The 22,124-nt window shown below is 37.8% G+C and overlaps 1 protein-coding gene across 1 annotated transcript in view; it reads left to right on the top strand.

Annotated features, from left to right (window-relative positions):
* Positions 1 to 22,124, top strand: part of CAPN14 (calpain 14) — a 124,620-nt gene that overhangs the window by 14,574 nt on the left and 87,922 nt on the right. Inside the window, 7 exon segments of the mRNA XM_044659591.1 lie at positions 783 to 845; positions 3,527 to 3,612; positions 7,727 to 7,801; positions 11,725 to 11,888; positions 13,396 to 13,563; positions 18,706 to 18,719; positions 21,800 to 21,996. Of these exon segments, the coding sequence (XP_044515526.1) occupies positions 783 to 845; positions 3,527 to 3,612; positions 7,727 to 7,801; positions 11,725 to 11,888; positions 13,396 to 13,563; positions 18,706 to 18,719; positions 21,800 to 21,996 (767 nt within the window).

Raw genomic sequence — 22,124 nt, forward strand, 5'->3', positions numbered from 1 at the left:
TTCCTTCCTTCCTTCCTTCCTTCCTTCCTTCCTTCCTTCCTTCCTTCCTTCCTTCCTTCCTTTCTCCATTCCTTTCTCCCTTTCTTCCTTCCTTCTTTGGTGTTCTTTAAGAGTCACTGAGAGGTTATATGACTTCCCCATGGTCACATAGGTAATATGTGCCATAGGTAGATTTTGAATCCAAGTCTCAGATGTTGAAACAACTCTGTTATGCCATGCTTCTTTTCTCACACATGTAAAACATATGCACACATGTAAATATGTAATCATGTACATATATCCTACATGCATACCCCAAATCTATACACACACATATATACACACATATATACACACATATATATGTACATATATATGTACATATATATATATATACACAAAACAATTTGAGATGAGAATGTCTGAAAAGGCTTCATTGTTGTTATTTCTGCCTGGCTCTCAAGTTGATGTGAGAAAAAAATCCTTGGACTGACATATAAGACCTCTCACAATTTAGATCTGATCTATGGATTTATTTGATCTTAACTCCTGGTCTTTCCTTACAACAATCAATCAATCAATGAAAACCCATTAAGTGTCTACTATGTGCCAATACTGGGGATGCAAATAAAAAGTAAAAATAGTTCCTGCCCTTAAAGAGATTATATTCTAATGGAGGAAATGATATATGCATGAATAGGTGCATATAAGATACATATTTAGTGCAACCCAACTTTCCAAATCATTCCTTATATATGTCCTGCACCTCAGATAAATGATTAGTTCTTTTGTCTTTGCAGGAGGAGAGAGTTCTAGCTAATGGACTGGTGGATGGTCATGCCTATACTCTCACTGGACTCAGAAAGGTAGAAAAAAATTTATTTTGTTTTTTCTTCTCTTTACAACCTGTGGGTTCAGCCCCAGAAACAGTTCACTCCTGATCTGGTCTCTTGGCTGATTTGGACAGATTTTCTCAAACAGGTTTATAAGGGACCTGTCAATGCTCTGGTGGCTTATATGTTAGACTATTTCCTCCTCTCTGGCTTTCTTCCGTTTTCTGTTCTAGACAAAGAGCACTCTAGGTAAATAAGATGCCATTATTCTCAGCATATTTTTATGCACTCTGGAGATAACAATCCCTGAAGAGCTACTCCAGAGTAGAGTATCTGTTGGTCTTGCCCCTCCCCTCTTCTCCTCCAGTCATGCCCCAAGTTAGAGCTTCATTGTCAGCAAGCCAATCAGTTTTACTAATCTGGGCACCTCTCTCTTTAGGATGAGCTCATGTTGCCATAATCCACTTCTTCACCGTATCCTCTTCCTGACCATTCCAAAATCGCTAGCTTTCACTGATATTTATTATCATTCCCTATCACATAAATCCAAATGTCTCCCAATCTCCCTAAAGTTTTGTTTGTTACTTTAACCCTACTGTCTTAAAACCCCCTCAATTACTAAAACTCCTTCCTACTAAGCTAATATCCTTCAACACTAGACTCCCTTCTGTCCATCTCTTTTAGAATACCCTACTACCAGCTTTTGTCTTATTTCTCCCTTCCATTGCCTTTCCTTTCTGCAGTTATATACCACACCAACCATCTTTGCCCTTCAGTCAATCTTCAATTTCAATACCTTTTTTCAGCCCACATTCCTCAAGTATACCCAGACAACTAGAGCTCCCTGTGGACATATAACTTTTCATTAACTAGACCATGGGCTCACCTGTCAGACCCAACTAATTTCCAACCAGATAAGAGAATTTTTTAAAATTTAGAATATTTTCCATGGTTACATGATTTTTCCCACCCCTTTTTTTCTCCCCCCTCCAGGAGCTGACAAGCAATTCCCCTGGGTTATACATGTATCATTGTTCAAAACCTATTTCCATGTTATTCATTTTTGTAGTAGAGTGATCTTTTAACATCAAAACCCCAATCACATTCCCATTGAACTGCATGATTGATCATATGTTTTTCTTCCGCATTTCTGCTCCCACAGTTCTTTCTCTGGATGTGGATAATGTTCTTTCTCATGAGTTCTTCTGGATTTTCCTGGGTCATTGCATTGCTGCGAATAGAAAAGTCTATGCCATTCAATTGTGCCACAGTATATCAGTCTCTGTGTGCAATGTTCTCCTGATTTTGCTCCTTTTACTCTGCATCTGTTCTTGGAGGTCTGACCAGTTCACATAGAAATTCATCATTCCTTTCAGCCCAATAGTATTCCATCACCATCAGATACCACAATTTGCTTAGCCATTCCCTAATCTATGGACACTCCCTCATTTTCCAAATTTTTGCCACCACAAAGAACATGGCTATGAATATTTTTGTACCAGTATTTTACCTATTGTCTCTTTGGGGTACAAACCCAAGAGTGGAATGGCTGGATCAAAGGCCAGGCATTCTTTTAAATCCCTTTGGGTATAATTCCAAATAGCCCTCCATAATAATTGGACCAATTCCCAACTCTACCACCAATGCATTAGTGTCTCAATTTTGCCACATCCCCTCCAACCTTCAGATAAGAGAATTTTTAAGGCTACTAGAAAGAATGAGAGTCTTGCCAGCTTTGCTACTCTGACAGGGAAATAATATTGTCAGCTTAGTGGCACAGTAGATGGAGTATGGGACTTGAAATCAGGAATATCTGAGTTCAAATCCTGATTTGCATACTTGTTAGTTCTGTGACTAGCAAATGTATTTAATATCTACCTCATTTTTCCTTCTATACAATGAGGATAATAATAACATCTATCTCCTAGGCACTGGTCGAGATAAAATGGGTAGTATTTATAAATGTTTTGAGAATGTTAAAGTAGAACATAAATGTTATTATTAGTGTAGAAAGAATTCCACAGTCATAAATGATTGAAGTTCGAAGGGAAATGGTACAGAAATTAGGATTACAAGTCATGTATTTTGGACTTTAGGTAAGTCTTATGACATCTATGAGATGTAAATGATAAGATTTGGATGTTGTTGTTTAGTCATTGTGTCCTACTCTTCATAACCCCATTTGTAGTTTTCTTGGACACTGGAGTGATTTGTCAGTTCCTTAATCAACTCATTTTATAGATGAGGAAACTAAGGCAAACAGGATTGAGTGACTCAGCAAGGACCACACAGCTAGTAAGTGTCTAAGGCCAAATTTGAACTCAAGTTTTCCTGACTCCAGGCCCAGTGCTCTATCCATTATGCCCCCTTGCTTCTTATATTAGATAATATGTTCTTATGGGGAAAAATGGTAGATATAGAGCCTGAGGACTTGGGTTCTAATCCCAGTTCTGTCACTAACTACTTGTGTGACTTTGGGCAAGTTATCCTCTCTGGGCCTCAGTTTTCTTATCTATAAAATGAGGAAGGGGTATAGTTGGAGTCTGAAGTTCCTTCTTGCAAAGTCCATGATACTATCATTCTTCTTCTTTCTACCTACTTCACAAGACTACTTGTAAAATGTAAATGACCTAATATATACGAAAATGCTTTATAAATGTCCAAGTGCTACATGAATATGAGATTATTAACTTCTCTTTTCCTTATTTGTACAGGTGACTTGTGATCATGTACCTGAATACCTAGTAAGGCTGAGAAACCCTTGGGGGAAGGTGGAATGGAAAGGAGACTGGAGTGACAGGTGAGCTTCATGGAATTACAGAAGAGACAGAGGCCCGGGTGGTCGAGGAGGGAAAAGGAAAATAGAGGATTCTGTCCTCATAGATAAAAGTCAGAAAATGGCCCCACCTTCCTTGGCTCAAGCGGGAAGCGTTCAGACCCAGAGAAGTGACCTCTGAGACACTGATGGGGGTGAAAATACCAAGTTAAAGGAACTTGGTCAAGTTCTGTCCCTCCCCCAAAGCCCCTGCTGCCCAGGGCTGGCCTCTGGTGCCTGAACTTTGTTCCTGTCCAAGAGAGAATCCAGGAATTAGGGAGTTGAGGGCTCTTTAGTGGATCGTTTGCAAAAAGTCATATGATTTTACCTGTAAACACAGAGCTAAACATACATGTGCATGTATATTTATATGCACACATACATATCCACATGAACCTTATACAATGCATTGCTATGTACATGCATTTGTGTATTGTGTTGTGTGCAATGCATGGGTATATGTATGGGCATAAGTATGTGCATGCATGTACACATATAGGCATATGTTGTGTCTATACTATAATGCAATGTGTGTAAACACACACATGTGAGTGTATAGTACATGTATGCATGCATGTGTACACACATATGTTTAAATGTACCTCACATGTTGTGATGGTACATGTATATAGACCTAGGAAAATAATGTACTCACCCCCATGCATGGTGTGCATTTAATGGGTATGCAAAAGCATATGTGTATGCTTCTGTGCCTGTATTTGTGTGTATTAACCACGTTGAATGTATTGTATGAGTATACATATAGGTGCAAACACATTTGTATGTAGGTATGTGTACATGTGTATATGTGCATGTGTGTGTACACATGTGCAGTGTAATCTATTACCACACCCTTATTTGTATGATTATGCATATGCATACACACCTGTGGGTGCATGTGAACACACCCACCCACACTAGTGCACATGCAGAATGCATCTGTATACATAAATGTACACATGTACATGTATAGATATAGGCATATAATGTGTGCAGTTTAATCTATGCCGCAATACACATTCATTTGCATGATTATGTGTGTATGTAATGCACATGAATATGTGTAGATATCTATATAGAATGTGTTTACCCTATATGCAAGATAGGCATTTCATGGGTATGTAAAAGCACTCTGTGCCTGTATTTGTGTGTAATATGTAACCTGTGTGTTCATGAATGATGTGGGTATGTATAGGTGTGCATATGTACACACATATATTATGCACACACATGTATACATTACGAAGATGTTGGCACACAATATACTTACCCATATGTAGTATGTGTACATGCAAAAAAAGTGTGTGTATATGCACATGTATGTGCGGCTTTGTGCAATATTCTATTTATATTCTGTGTATATTTGTGACTTGTACACATATACATATGTGTTGGTGTGCATACATATGTATGTGCGCACACATGCCGTTCTGCCACTTATGCATGCACACACTGCTGTGTGTATGTATATGCACACACATGTAGATACACATATATGATGCACACTTACATGCCTTGTGCACTGCATGGGTCTATGATGGGCACAAACATATGTATCATGCATACACCTGTATATCTGTGTATATATGCATGTGCGCAATGTGGTGTGCGTATAGATGCACTTGTTTGTATAATTACGTGTACACAAACACATGTGAACAAACATGCACACACATACGTCTACATATGGACACATGTGTCTCTGTGCACCATATTCACATTTATGTTGTGCATGTGTGTGTACATGACTTTCCTTCCCAGGGCACCGGCATGTTGCCACGTATTTCCTTTTCCCTGAGACGGATGTTTCTAGTGTAAGAGGAGAATTGAGGAGTGAGGGGTTACTCTCTCACTCTACATACACTTGGCCTCTAGTCTGGATCCCAGAGTTGCAGAAGGTCACAATCGCAGGGGACCTCAGAGAGCGTCTGGTCCGACGGATCTCTCTCAGGTTTCCATGAAGTATGTTGTCCTGAATGTGTGCTAAAGCTTGATTTATTGTCAGAGAACTGGGCTCAAGTCTCAGCTCTGTCACTCACGTATGGGCAAGTCTCTCTGAGCCTTAGTTTCTTTTCCTAAATAAAATAACATTTTCCATCAAAGGAGAACATTAGATTAACCTGTTTTCAGAGGAATCTGTCAGTTCTCAATATATAGTTATCCAGGCTTTCTGGGATGGCCCCTGATGATTGTTCATGAGTAGCACAGTACTTACATAGCACAATAGATAGAGTGCTGGATCTGGAGGCAGGAAGATCTGAATTAAAATCCATCTTCAGATACTTCCTAGCAGTGAGACCCTGGGCAAGGCTGTCTGCCTTAGTTTTCTCATTTGTAAAATAGGATGATAAATATTTCCTACCTCCCATGGTTGGTGTGAGGATGGAATGAGATAATATAGCCAAAGCATCATGCACACCCTAAAGCACTTATCTAAATCCTACCTATTTTTTTTATAGCATACTCTAAGATTTCACAAACTCTTGGCAAGCTATTCTTATCACCATTCTATGGAAGAACACATGAAGGCTCAGAGAGGTTATATAATTAACCCAGGGTCACATAGGTAAGTGGCCGAGACAGGATTAGAACTCAGGTCTTTCCAATTCCAAGTCTGATCTTCTATCCAATAAGGAATCTACTTTGCTTGGTCGCCCTGTGCATATGTTGTAAAATGTCAGTTTATGTCTATGAGAAAGAATTTAGTCTGGTAGGTAAAAAGTATAGTGGAAAGGGAAGAGGATTTGGAATAAGCAGAGATCTGAGTTGAATCCCATCTCTAAGGACTTAGTTTCTGGGCAATCCTCTGGAAGTCCTCAGCCCTCTCAGCCTCAGTCTCCTCATCTAAAAAAGAGAGAAAATAATGTCCCTGGTCTTTACTTCCCAGAGTTGTTGTGATGCTCAGATAAGATAAGGCAGTAAAGTGAAGGTGATTATCGATAGTCATCTCTGAAAAGGTACTCAGAGAACTAAAGCTAGGAAGTGACCTTAGAGATTCCATAATCTAATGGCCTTATTTTGTTTGATTTAGTCATTTTTATTTCATGTCTGATTCTTTGTAACCCCATTTGGGATTTTCTTGGCAAAGATACTAGACTGGTTTTCGATTTCCTTTTCCAGCTCATTTTAAAGAAAAGGAAACTGAGGCAAACAGACTAAGTGACTTGCCCAAGGTCATGCAGATAGTAAGTATCTGAGGCCAGATTTGAATACAAGAAAAAGAGTCTTTCTGACTCCAGGCCCAGTACTCTATCCACTGAATCACCTAGCTGCCCCTCTCTTATTTTACAGATGAGGAAACTGAGATTGTGCTGCCCAAGCTCACATAAGAAATAATGACAGAGCTGATATTCAAACTATTATTCTAAATTCAGAGTTCTTTCCACTGTTCCACACACCCTTAAGTATAGTACATCATTTCTCAAAAGTTTTTTAAAAAATTTTTATTGTATTGATTAATTAAGAAAATTTTTCATGGTTACATGATTCATGTTTTTTCGCTCGCCTCCACCTATCTCCCTTCCATAGCCAATGAGCAATTCCACTGGGTTTTACATGTGTCATTGATCAAGACCTATTTCCATATTATTGATATTTGTACTAGGGTGATCAATTAGAGTCTACATCCCCAATCATATCCCCAATGATCTATGTGATCAAGCAGTTGTTTTTCTTCTGTGTTTCTGCTCCCACAGTTCTTTCTCTGGATGTGAATAGTGTTCTTTCTCCTAAGTCCCTCAGAAATGTCTTGGATCATTGCATTGCTACTAGTAGAGAAGTCCATTACATTCAACAGTGTATCAGTCTCTGTATACAGTGTTCTCCTGGTTCTGCTCCTTTCACTCTGCATCAATTCCTGGAGGATGTTCTAGTAGACATGGAATTCCTCCAGTTCATCATTCCTTTTAGCACAATAGTATTCCATCACCAGCAGATAACCACATTTTGTTTAGCCATTTCCCAATCAAAGGGCATCCCCTCATTTTCCAATTTTTGCCCCCACAAAGAATGCGGCTATAAATATTTGAAAAGCTCTTTAATGAGCACTTTATCCACAATATTTTATTCTTCTCCCCTTCTCATCCCCCAATCCGTTCAGGTCAAAAAAATGGGATCTCCTGAATCCAAAGGAGAAGATTCTGCTTCTGAGGAATGATGAGGATGGAGAGTTCTGGTAAGAGGACCAAGCATGGAGGACTTCATACAGTCCAGATCCTGGTTTTAATCCCCCCTCACTGTTGGCTGCCTCAGTTTTCCTTTCTTTTGTTTAATGGACTAATGAATGCCCTGTTCCTCAATATAATCTTGCTTCCTTAATGAAATTCTCTTCTGAAATGTATTCTGAACAGCACTAAGCATGAGGTAGGAAGGATTTTTAAATCACATGCTAAAATTTAGAAAGCCCTTATAAGAGTTACATTTCTTTAGCATCTAGTAACACTGAATTTAGGACCAAGGGAGTAAGAACTATTAGTTGAAATAGGAAGCAAGCAAACAAATTTAACAAACAAACTAATTAATTAAAATTTAAATAATGTGGAAGCTACTCTTCCTCCTCCTTTTCCAACCATCCCATTCAATTTCCACTCTTTAGGTTACCTCCCATTCCTTCCTTAGTGTGGTAGGTTTTTTAAATAATAAGGAAGTTGGGAAAATGAAAGATAATGAAATCTGCTTTGAATATGTTCAAGGGATAATTGATGATGAGTCATTAGGATTCAGAAGAGATTATAACTAGATATATGGATCTGGGTATCATCTGACAAGAGATAATGATTGAATCTCTAAGAATCTGTGAGACCACTAAATGAGATAGTATAAAACAATAAGAGAAGAGGGCCCAGGAAGACTGAGAAAGAGAGGTAAGGCAGATAAGAGGAGAGCCAAGAGGGAATAATATTGCAAAAAGCTAGAGAGGAGAGAATATTCAGAAGGAGATGCTGATTGACAATGTCACATGTTGAGAAGTGGTCAAAAAGGATGAGGACTGAAGATGAGGTCATTAGATTTGACAAAAATCATTGCTATCTTCAGAAAGAGCAATTTCACTTAGCTGAAGAGGTCAGAGGGTGGATTATGGAAGATTTAGAAAGCAAGAAAAGAAGAGCAAGAAGGGGCACTTAGTAGAGAGAGATTTCTCTGGGCATTTTGCTGAGAAGGTTAAGGAAAGCTATCAGCAGATAGCTAAGAGTTACATTAGGATCAAGCAAAGGTTTTCCTATGGGGAGGAGATATGCATGTGTTTGTAGGCAGCAGGGAAGAAGTCAGTCTGTATGAAAAGGTTGAACTATGCAAAGAAGGTTGAATCTCAGTTAATTCTACTTTGAGCAATCTGTCTCTGATCTTCTTCTCTCTCTCTGCTGTATTTTTGAGCCATAATATTATCCTAATCATGGCTACAGTCGAATACTACTCATATCCTGGGAAGTCATCTTGCATAATCTCATCCCTAAATTTTTGCTTACTCTCTCTGCCTTGAATGATCGAACACACCTCACTCTTGCATGGACTCTTACAGTAACCTCCTAATTGGTCTCTATGCTTCATATGTATGCCATCTCCAATCCATCTTCTTCCAGGATTATTTCCCTAAAGTCCAAAGCTGACTACCTTACTATCCTGCTCAAACTCTTTAATGGTTTCTTAGGTGCCTTTAGGATCAAGTACAAACTTTTAAGCTTGGCCTGGCATTTAAAGCTTTCCACAAACAGATTCTAGCCTACTTTTCCAAACTCATTTCACCTCACTCCCTAAATAATTTACAAAGCAGCCAATCTGGTTTCTGGCTGTTTCTTGAACTTGGCATTGTACTATATGCACAAGCTGTCCTCCTATGCTCATAATAGTACTGTCTCTCCTCTCCTCCATCACCATCGCCTTAGAAATCTCTAGCTTAGCCTTCATCAAGGCTGACTTCAAGTGCTACCTCCTACAAGAAACATTCTATACTCTCTGGTACCATAATGCAAAGGGTCAAGGATTAGAGTATAAACTTTACTCAGTAGGTAATAGGCAGTTATGGGAAACTGATGTTTAAAGTGACCTGGACAGAAATATTGAGATATGAAATACATATTAAGTGGGATAGGGGTAGGGCTGTGGTATTAAACTCAAATAGAGATGGGGGTCACTAAACTGTATAAAGATCCCTACTGGTTGCATATTGATTGAGAAAGTCATATATTGACAGTATCTAGGTTTTTAAATGTTTTTTTTTGTTAAATATTTCCCAATCTTGCCCATGGTAGCAAAATATTTGGCATTTCTGAGTGGATGAGAGTTGAGGCAAGAAAATCTATTAGGAGACTATTAGAATAACTCAGGCAGGTGGAAATATACTTAATTATCAGAGCTATGGCCAGGGAGCTAGAGAAGAGAGAAATATCTCAGAGGTAAAATGAATATCAAGTATTTGATTGGCTACTGGGTAGATTGCTGAACCTGGAATCAGGAAGATCTGAGTTTTAAATCCCACCTCAGATCCTTACTAGTTATGTAACCTTGGGCAAATCATTTAACTTCTGTTTGCCTCAGTTACCTCAACTGTAAATTCAAGGTAAAAATAGCACTTATCTTCTAAGATTTTTATGAGAAATGTATAAGATAATGCATGTATTTTTCAAACTCTAAGGCATTATATAAATATGAACTGTTGTTATCATTATCATGAAATGGGATTACCAAGGGAGATGTTCAAAGAGGAAGAGAAGATCAAGGACAGACCTAAGGGATACCCACAATAAGGAGCTATGAAGAAGATGAACCTTCAAAAAAAGAAAAGGAAAAAAAGTAGTGATGAGAAGCTAGGAGAAGAACCCAGAGAGTATCATGTCCTAAGATCCTCGATCTGGAACTGGAAGGGCCCTCAGAAGCTGTCTAACTCAACACCCTCAGTTTACAGTTGAGAAAAATGTCAGAGTTGAAGATGAAAGATATCAGACACAGATAGTAAGTGACAGACACAGGCTATGAACCTGAGTTTTCTGACCGTAGATTCAGTATTCTTTTCTGCTGTTTTCACACTCTATGAAGTGAAGGAAGGAGATATAGGAATCTGGGAAAGTCACTTCATCTCTTAGTACTCCAGCCAGCTCTTTAAGACTATAAGGTGCAGAATAATGGGCAATTTTCGCCAATAGAGGGATTTCCCCCTCTGGGAGTCCCTACACAAAAAGTGACTAAATGGCTTAATGAATAGAACTCTGGATCTGGATCTAGCAGGACTTGAGTTCAAATTCATTCTTGGACTCTTATTAACTTTATGTCATTTAACTTAGTCACTTAACTTCTTGCTGCCTTAGTTTCCTCATCTGTAAAAAAGAGATAATAATAGTACATATCTCCCAGGGTTGTTATGAAGATAAAATAGGATAAGATTTATAAAACATTTTACTAACTTTAAAATGCTATATAGATGATATCATTATTTTTGTTGTAGTACAAATGAAATCACAGGTCCAAATTCCCCCAAAATGAGTATTGAGGGCTTCAGAGTTAAAAAACTACTTTTCTACTTCTATTGTTTCACTTAATTCTCACAACCAGAACCACAACTAATATTGGTTCAATCATCTTAGATATGTGTCCTGGGATAGCATCATGTGCCCTCAAATCAACTTTCTAAGACAAATTCAACTGAATAGTGGAGAAAGAAGATATTTTGGACACTGTTTCCCCTAAGAAGGGACCCTGTGACTCTGCAAGCTTAGTGTAACTTTCTGTTTCAGCAAATGATTCTTATAACACTTAGTTGTTCCTATATTGTAGGTGCGTTAGTGGCCTCTAAAATTTAGTACTTTGGGATAGTATCCTTATTACCCTACCCTAGGTATATTTATGCTCACAATATCTTCGGGACTCATGTACAAATATTATTTGTATTTTTCACGTGAGGAAATTGAAAGTCTATATAATAACCTATGTAAGCAGTGAGCAATTAGAGAAGGGACTGGAATTTTTTGATTTTACAAAATTTAACTAGAGGCACAGTAGTCTTTTCACCTTGTCAAAAGTCTAGGTCTTTGTACAGTTTACCTTTCCTAACATGTCCTTATGTCTTGCTTCATCACAATTTAGTCTTTGTGTCTATTTTTTCAGGATGTCCCTCCATGACTTTAAATTTCATTTTGTATCTCTGGTCATCTGCCAGTTGACACCAGGCCTGATGAGTCAGGAAACAGGAAAAAAGTGGATACGTTCTCTTTGTCCAGGGAGATGGGTGAAGGGCAGCACAGCCGGTGGGAGGCTAAAGCACTACAGCGGTAAGTCATTTCACAAATTAGGTCTGTACTTGGCATAAGCTGGGAGATGCAGGCTCTAATAGTCCTGAGCAGGAGGGAAAGGAGAGCAGCCTAAGTAGGAATCTCAACTTATGTGTTATTTCCTTGGGATGTATAATGTGTGCAACAGCGCATTGCCAATGAACTCCCAGAATCAAATGCCTTACTTTATGAGTATTCTTCCAACCATTCAAAATGCTAGAAATGAATGATCACAGAGAGATCACTTCTTCTGCCTCATGATTCAGAGTAGAATCCAGTATTGGCATTCAATAGAGACATAGAGGGCACTTGCTGGTTTCCTATCTAAGAAGTCCAGAAAGGTCCTTAATTTATCTCCTGTTCCCCCTCCACCATTCCTTCTCAATGACTGAAGCCTAAAATTTGCCTTCATTTCTTTAGTTTGGGATTTTGATACCAGTTACAGTGGAGGGATTTACTAAAGGGGGGGGGAGAGAAAACAAAGAGCTTGGGAACCTGAAGATGACCTTGATCTTCACAATGACTGTCACTGACTCCAAGAGGGCAGAGGCCAATTTAGATCTACCTTAATGGTTAAATCAATGACTATTGTGTTTATTTCTTTTTTTAAAGTAGAGTAGAGTTACAGAGCCCACAGTATGAACAGTCATCTCTTCATATATATTGAGTTCTAAGGACACATTAGGAAGGATATTGACCAAAATAGCATGAGAACTAGAGCCTGAGTTTTATGAAGATTGGCTGAGGAATCTTGGACTAGGGATGAATGAATTTTTAAAAATTACAATAACTATCCCAGTATAATTGATTTCCTTTGCAATCCTATATATTCTATTTTCTGCATTTGAGACATATACGGAGAAGGGGTTTCACTAGACTGCCAAAAGACCTGTGATGCATATGTAATTATATGCAGCATATAAATATAAATTAGTATAAGGTAGTTAAATTCAGGGTACTATAGGAGACAGAGAATTAGAATTTGGAAATCAGGAAAAGATCAATGTAAGAACTTACATTCTAATGAAAGAAGCTACCCAGCTTGGGAACTGGTGGTCAGGGAAGAGAACTTTGGTTTGGAAATTTGTAGAGATGATGAGTGAGACCCTAGGGAAAAGACGATTGACACAACTTTTGGAGGAATAGTGGCAGAGTGTTTTGATCATGGTTTGTGGTTCCAGAACTGGAGATGGGGTAAGGAGGAAGAAAGGAGAAAAGAACAGATCAAAAGTGATAAGGTAGTTGGTGAGGAGACTATGGAGGAGGTGGATGGATAGGAAGATATGAATGAATTATGAATACAGCATTTCTAAAATGTCTTTCTGCATGAAGCAGTCACTGATCAGAACAATAGGACCCCAGGACATTTTTATTAGTGCCCAAGTTGGACTACATGTCTCAGAAGTCCTTTAAACAGGGAGAGTCCAAAGTTCTAGGACTCTGGGGAAGTCCAGAATGTTTTCTTTATTATGAAATCTCTCATGGGTCTACCCCCTCCTCTTCCCAGACACATTTTGGATGAATCCACAATTTCTACTTACTGTTCTAAGAGCTGATGAAAGCAAGAAGCCATTAAAACACTGCAGAGTCTTGGTTTCACTTATGCAAAAATCTAAGAGCCATCATCGGAACCAAATGCTTCATCTTCCCATTGGCATCTTTCTTTTCTGGGTAGGTGGAAGTATTTGGATTAATCAAGTCTAAGTGATGTTCAATGCAGGATCAGAAATACATTGGTTTTTGAGTCACCATGCCATCCCAAAGGGTTTCTAGTTCTCTTCTGGGATAATAAGCAAACATGAGTCTGGTCTGTTGATTATTTTTTCCTCTTTCCTGATTTCATCATCTCTCTCTTTCTCCTCCTCCTCTTCCCTCATGCCTCTTTCCTCTTTCCTCCAGCAATATCCCATTTTTGGTTAGCACAAATTATAAAGAAACCTTTCTTAATACAAATAAAAATTTGCTTCTCTTACTCTTACACCATTTCTCCTAGTTTGCCCCCTCTGGAGTTAAATAGAAAGGCTTGATCCTCCTTCCATGTAGCTCCCCCTAATTTTCTTCTTTGTGAAAACATTTAGTAAAATATCCATGGAATCATAGCATTTAGAGGAATTTAAGTTACTATTTAGCCCAACCCTAATATAGCAAACCCAACAAATGGTCAGTCTGCTGCTGCTTGAAGGTATAGTAGCAGGGAGTGGGTGACCACTTTGTTATTTTGTGTTGGGGATTCTTTCTGGGTTACTAGATTACATGACTGCAGGGGTCCCTCTTACCAACAAATTCTGTGACCAGGTTTGTGGCCTAGTCGGTCCCCTGAAGAGGTGAAATAAAGAGTTTCTCCTTGAGCAAAATGATTCTTCTCCAAACCTAATCTGCCCTCTTCTTTCAGGTCAATTTAGCCATCTTTTATCAATAGCCCCATTTAGGTCTAATTTCTTCTGTATCTCCCATTTCAAAGAGTTGTTCTTTAGCAATTGTCTTTCATTGGTCATTTCCTTAAGACTAGGCAAAGAATCAGGGCCTATTAGTACCATATGGGACCTTAGTTAGCAGGCAATCCAATACCATAACTTTACAATTTCATCGATTCCAGTATTTGGGTTTATAGGTTTGAGTTCAAGGAAGAACTGGAATCTCAGGACTAATTTATTCTCTCTCTTCTTGTCCTCCAGGTGAATGAGGTGAGTCTCTGATTGGAAGTCAGTCATTCTTATGGGCAATACCTATGGCATATTACCAGCTGTGAAGCCACTTAGCTCTGATTTGACTCAAGCATACCTGTATCAGGAAGTTCCCAAATGATGGCATCTATTATGGGTTTGTGCAATTAAAGAAATCTGTATTATTCCTTATAAAATATTTATTATTCATACTCTTTTTAAATTTTGAGTTCCAAACTCACTGAGAAAGGAAGCAATATATCAATTATATATTTGAAATCATGTAAAACATTTCCATATTAGCCATACTTTTTTAAAAAATCAAGATCAAGATAAAGTGAAAACAATTATACTTTAATTTGTGCTCAAAGTTCATCAGTTTCTTTTCTGGAGGCAGATTGCATTTTTCATCAGGAATCCTTTGGAATTGTTTTGGATATCAGTGTAGTCAAGTGTTTCATAACTGATTATCATTACAGCATTGCTATTTCTGTGAACAGTGATCTGCTGGTTCTTCCCACTTCAATTTGCTTCAGTCATATAAGTCTTGCCAGTTTTTCTGACACCACTCCCTTCATAATTTCCCAAAGCAAAATAGTATTCCATCAGAATCGATTGATACAACTTGTTCAGCCATTCCCCAATTGAGGAACATTCCCTTAATTTCCAATTTTTTGACATCACACACAAAAAAGTTGCTATGTCTTTTTGTATATGTAGGTTCTTTTCCTTGTTTTTTGATCTCTTTGGGGTATAGACCTAGTAGTGATATTTCTGGGTCATAGACTGTGCACAGTTTTTAGCTCTTTTGGCCCACTTCCAAATTATTCTCCAGAATGGTTGGATCAGTTCATTACTCCACCAAAATCTCATTACTGTACTTTTTCTCCCTCATTCCCTTCAGCATTTGTCATTTATGATAGGTTTAAGGTGGTACCTCAGAATTGTTTCAATTTTGTCTTTCTCTAACCAATAGTAAGTAACCTAGAGCTTTGTTAATATGACTGAAGATAGCTTTGATTTCTTTTTTCTAAAAGCTGCCTGTTTACATTATTTTACCACTTATCAGTTGGGGTATGGCTTTTATTTTCATAAGTTTGGATCAGTTCTATAGTCAGTACAAATGTGAAAAATAGGGCTTTTATAAGGAAAAAAATTCTGCAAAATTTTTTAATAGTACTTCATTGTATATGGTACCTTTTAGCAAAATATAGTTTCCTTGAAAATCTCTTTTAATTAATTTTTTGCTTTTGCTTTTTTGAGAGCAGGATTGCTACCTCTGACATTTTTTAGTTCAGCTGAAGTGTATTAGATTCTGCTCCAGTCTTTTATTTTAACTCTTTGTGGGGCTTTCTGTTTTAACCATGTCTCTTGGAAACAACACATTGTTGGGTTTCATTTTGAATCCATTTTCACTATCTTTCATTTTATGGGTGAACCTATCCCATTCAAATTCACACTTATAATTACTAACTGCATATTTCTCTCCATCCTATTTTCTTCTGTTTCTTCTTCTTCTCTTTCTTTTTATTTTGTCTCTCTTCAAAAGTCTATTTTGCATCTTACTACTGTCCCCTTTAATCTGTTCTCCCTTTTATCATCAAACCCTTTCTTTTACCTCCTTTTCTTCCTATTTGACTACTAAGTTACATATCCATATACAACTAAGTGTGTGTATGTGTGTGTGTATCTTCCCTCTGAACCAATTCTTATGAGAGTGAGGCCCAAGAATTACTTGCCATCATCCATTTCCCCCTCCATTCCAAAAGCTCTCCCTTGTGCTCCCCTTTTTTGAGAGAAAATTTTCCCATTTTATCTCTCCCTTCCCCTTTACTCCAGTGTATCTTTTTTCTCGCCCTTTCATTTTTTTGGGGGGAAGAGTAATTCCAACATAATTGCCTTATATACATGCCCTCTGTCTGTATAAACTCCTTTTAACTACCCTAATAATAATAAAGTTCTTAGGAGTTACATGTATCACCTTCTCACATAGAAATGGAAACAGTTAATTTTACTGAGACCCTCATGACGATTTTTTTCATGTTGACTTTTTTATGCTCCTCTTGAGCCTTTTGGTTGAATGTCAAAATTCCTTTTCAGCTTTTATCTTTTCATGAGAAAAGTATAAAAGCCCTCTATTTCATTAAATATCCATTCCCCCCCAAAAGAATTATATTCAGTTTCACTGGACAGTTGATTCTCGGTTGTAATCCTAGCTCTTTTGCCTTCCAGAATACCATATTGCAAGTCCTCTGATCCTTTAACATGGAAACTATTAAATCTCGTGTGATACTAATTGGCTCCATAATATTTAATTTTTTTTCTGATTGCTTGAATTTCTTATTGACATGGGAGCTCTGGAATTTGGCAACACTGTTACTGGAAGTTTTCATTTTGGGATCTCTTAGGAGGTGATCAGTAGATTTTTAAAATTTCTATTTTACCCTGTGGATCTAAGATATTAGGGCAGGTTTCCTTAATACTTTCTTTAAATGTCTAGGCTCTTTCTTTGATCATGGATTTCAGGGAGTTCAATCATTCTTAAATTGCTTTGTTCCCCCTTTTCCATTTGACCTATTCTGCTTTTTAAGGAATTTTTTATTCAGTGAATTTCTATGTCACATCTACAAAGCTCTTAATTCTCTTTTCATAATTTTCTTATATTACTCTCATTCCTTTCCCCAATTTTTCTTCTACAACTGTTATCTCTTTCTTTCTCTCTTCTGGGAATTCTTATTGGAATCAAGTCCAATTAGCATTTTTCTTTGAGATTTTGTTTGTATCTATTTTCACATTTTTGTCTCCTGAGTTTATATCCTAGTCTTCCCTGCCACCAATAGTAGCTACTTTTATTCAAAATATATTTTTTGTTGTGCTTGTTTGCTCATTTTCCTAGCCTATTTCTTGACTTTTGGCTTTATGTTAAAACTGAGTACTGTTCCTTTTATGCTTCTATTTTCATAATTAGTTCTGGGGTGTTTATAGGGCTTTGGAACTTCCAGTGGGGTGTATTTGGAGGAGAGGTGTGTTCATTGCTCTCCTGATCTGTGCTCTAGTATGTATCCAGGAAGGGCCTTTGGTCCTTTGCAGCCACAAGCACTGGCACCCTTTTTGCCTTGGAACTGTAACTAGGGCTTGTGATATCTGATTACTGACTCCCAGACCTCTTCAATGCCCTATAACTATGTTACAGAACATCATGTGGGCAATAGAGTTGCCAATAAGCACCAGCTGTAACCACTGCAAGCAAGGAATTCCCTGTACTATTTTTCTGAGTAGTTTTTGACTTCTTTACCTTCTTTGAACTGAGAGCTCTTGAAGCTGCTTCTGCTATTATAGCTATTGTTGCTACTGTATCATATATAGTCTCCAAAAAGACTTCTACCCCAATGTCACAAATTTATTCTGCCAACCTCTTAAATTTTCTTAGGCTGGACAAATGTCTCACCTTGACCATTTTTGGCTCTATTATTACAAAATTTGATTTGAGGTATTATTTAAAAGGTATTTGTAGGGAGATGTTGAGAAAGTAGGGTTGGGTTACCCCTAATCTGCCATTTTTTGTCGCAATTATTCCTAACAAATGATCTATCAGCAGCTGCTCATGCCCCTGAGGAGGGTACTATCCCCTTTCCTACACTGAGGTTGTCTATAAGCAGCAAATGAAAATAAAGAGAAGTTTGGCCTTGGGATTGATTTTAGGATTGTACTCATTGTACTGAGGTGGATATATTATTATCTTGGAAGGAGGAAGAATAATAAAGGCATATAAGATCTTTCAATGGCAAAACAATGAAGCTCTGGGGAGTCTAGTTATCTGGATTGTTTTCCCATATGTCTATGTTGTTATTCTCTTCAGCCATGTTCATTCCCGAGGAACATCTAGAATGCATTGAGCTATACTATAAACTGTTTACTATACACTACTTACTAGACTATAAACCCAGACTACAAGAAAAGTTAAGTAGCAATGACTCAGTATTATAAGATCAGAGGTCAGAGCATTCTGGAAGCCAAGGGGTCATAGGACTATGATCTCAGTGAGGAACTTTCCTCCCAAGAATCTTTTTTAGCTGCTCAAGGTGAAATCTGAGACCATCTTAGGCAAGAGTCAGTAGCTACAAGATCCATTTCAGAATTTATTGAACACTTAGATGAATACCAAGATGTTGTATTGAAGACTGTCACAACACAGGGAGAAAGATAAATCACAGTATTGACTGCATTATAAAACCCATAAAACCTGGGTATGTGATATATGGGGCATGTCAAGAAGCTATGAAGCATACCTCCTTAAGGGAGAGATGGATTGTGGCATAAACAGGTAGAAGGGAGGAAGGGAGAGAGAGAGAGAGAGAGAGAGAGAGAGAGAGAGAGAGACAGAGACAGAGAGACAGAGAGACAGAGAGACAGAGAGAGAGACAGAGAGAGAGACAGAGAGACAGAGACAGAGAGAGAAAGAGACAGACAGACAGACAGACAGACAGACAGACAGAGAGAGAAAGTATTTTTATGCTTCAGCTATAATAATAATAGTAAATTAGAAAGAATAAATTAAGAAGGTATTTGGTTTCTCAAATAAAGGGTGCCAGGATTCACCATTTAGAGACATTTACAAATAAATCACAAACCAGGACAGAGTACTACTACTACAACATATATATGTAAATATGTACATTTGTGTATAGCCATACATGTATAGACATGTGTATTATACATATAACACATTATATAAACACACATATAATATGAATTATATATAATTTTAAGTTATGTGTATAATTTAAATTTAAAATTTGTAGGTCACTTTCCTCATAATAATTAATGAGATAGATAAAGAAAGTATCATTTCTTCTTATTTACAAAAACCCAGACTAAGAAAGGTGAAGTAATTTGCACAGAATCACATACTTAGTGATTTTGAGATCTAGGACATAACACCAGGTCCAGGGCATTTTCTACTATACCATTCTCTCTACTCTAGATTGGACTTCTTTAGATTGAACTGAATTAGGATGAAGTGTTTGAGTGATAGAACTATTTTGCATCAGTTTTTAGAGGTTTTCAGAATCATCTTTTTGCAGAAGCACACATCATACTTCAAAGACCTCACACTGGCTATCTTTTAAAAAATCCTACCATTTTATAGAATGCCAACTTAGAGAAATAAGTTACTGAGATAAGGTCACAGCAAAATACTGGAAAAAATGAAATTCCAATCCATTTCTCCTGTTTCAATAAATCAGTCTTTCTATTTATCAATAGAGTATTTGAAGTATCATACTTGTTTCACATGACCAATAATTCTTAAAACATGCCAAGGCACTCATGTCTTATTCCATATTTAAGATATTCCAGATTCCTGTTCTTTATCACATCTTCCTTACCAGAACTTCTTTTCCAATTTTTACACCCCCCCCTCAACTTGCTCCCACCCTGGAATAACTTGTCTTTTTTTCTGTTTCCTAGAGACGTCTATTCTGAAAACCTATCAGCACTTGGGAGAAAGCAGAACCCCAAACCACTTCTCTCCCTCCCTCTGTCCCTTGCTAAATAACTTTCTGGAATCTTAGCACCTAGAAGGAAATATCTGAAAAAAAAAAGGTTTTCTTGACTTTTTCAAATTCCTTTTGACTCTCTGCTCCTTGTGTCAGGCTTAATGACACTGAGAATCCAAATCCACATCCCGAATCAAAAAATTAAAAAATATCTGCTTCCATTAACCTTTCTTTTCCCTTAACCTTGAAAAAACGATTAGCCAAGCATTGTAACTATACAACTGCATTAATCTGAGATACTGATCACAGTGTGTATATGCTGTAATAACATTTTTTAATTAAACTAGACTAATAGTTTCATCAGTATAGGGAACCCTTGTTGAAGAAGTCCCTCTACAAATGCAGAATGGCACCTTCTTATAATTTAAAGTCTTTGAAAGTTGCCTGGAGGCACTGAAAGAGCATCCAGCTAAAATGACATTCCCAGGACCACCTAGCTAGCATTTGTCAGAGGCAAGACTTGAATTCAGGTCTTTCTGCCTCTAAGATCAGAAGTTGCTGATCTCTGTAATCAGACGGAAATTTCTACACTGATGAAATTACAAGTAAGAAACCATAGCCTCAAGATGGAGTGTGTAATAATGATAATAATAGCTAGTATTTATATAGTGCTTTAAGGTTGATAAAGTACTTTTACATGTTATCGCATTTGATCCTTAGAATGTGCTATTATTATTCCCATTTTGCAGATGAGGAAAATGAAAAAGGAGGAACCAAATAACTAACCCAGAGTCCCATAGTTAGTAAATGTCTGAGACAGGATTCAAACTCAGATATTCCATATCTTGATAAGGTCAAGATTTTAGGCACTGCAGGATCTAACTCCCTCCAATATCTGATATGTAATTTATATGGTAATATAATCTATTCTTTAAAAAACCACATTGATGTTATAGAAGAGGGTCAAGCCTTGTGGTTAGAGTCCATATTCTAATTTTCTGTATATGATCATTTCAGGGTGGGGAGGATTGGAGCATAACTTGCATCATGTCCAATCTAGTGATAATAAATAATTTTTTAGCCATCCTCCTCCTTTTTCTGCTCTTCATCCTTCTCTTCCCCCTCACCAATCATTAGCTTACATTTATAGATCAAGGCAAAACTTACAAAGTCTCTTTATGTACTTTATCTTATTTGGTCCTCAGAATGAGCTCTCACTGAACTACTGAAGGTGAGTGTATTTGCCAAGGTCATACTCAGGTCTTCCTTTTTTTTAATTTTTATTATAATTTTTTAAACCCTTACCTTCAGTCTTGGAGTTAATACTGTGTATAGGCTCCAAGGCAGAAGAGTGGTAAGGGTAGGCAATGGGGGTCAAGTGACTTGCCCAGGGTCACACAGCTGGGAAGTGTCTGAGGCCAGATTTGAACCTAGGACTTCTCATCTTTAGGCCTGGCTCTCAATCCACTGAGCTACCCAGCTGCCCCCTCAAGTCTTCTGATTCTAATTTTAGTGTTGTATCCATTGCACCCACTGGCTTCCTGAAGAGTTTTACCTAGATGACTTCTGAGGTTCTCTCTGGTTCTAAAGCTATGATCTTGTGTTGAGATGACCTCTAGGTTCCCTTCTACCTCTAGTGACATGAGCTTCTACTGCTCTGGTCTTTTTTTTGGCCACAGCCATGGTGGGGAAAGGGATTCCGTAATAACTTACCCTGGATTGTTCCTCTTTCATTAAGCAGCTTTGGCAGGGAAAGCAGAAGCTACCTCAGGAGTTCTTCAAGAGAACCACCCCATTATTTGACCCCAAAGACTTTCAGACAGAGAGAGAAGTGAGCCAGGAGTTTTTCCTGGAGCCAGGCACTTACCTCATTGTTCCCTGTACCTCTGAGCCCTCGCAGGAATCTGAATTCATCTTAAGAGTCTTCTCCAGGAAGCATGCTTTATAGTAAGAAGCCATTTGGCCCGTGTGTGTGTGTGTGTGTGTGTGTGTGTGTGTGTGTGTGTGTGTGTGTGTGTGTGNNTGTGTGTGTGTGTGTGTGTGTGTGTGTGTGTGTGTGTGTGTGTGTGTTGTGT

Source organism: Gracilinanus agilis, chromosome 2 (assembly GCF_016433145.1).
Source record: "Gracilinanus agilis isolate LMUSP501 chromosome 2, AgileGrace, whole genome shotgun sequence".
NCBI classification, from domain to species: domain Eukaryota; kingdom Metazoa; phylum Chordata; class Mammalia; order Didelphimorphia; family Didelphidae; genus Gracilinanus; species Gracilinanus agilis.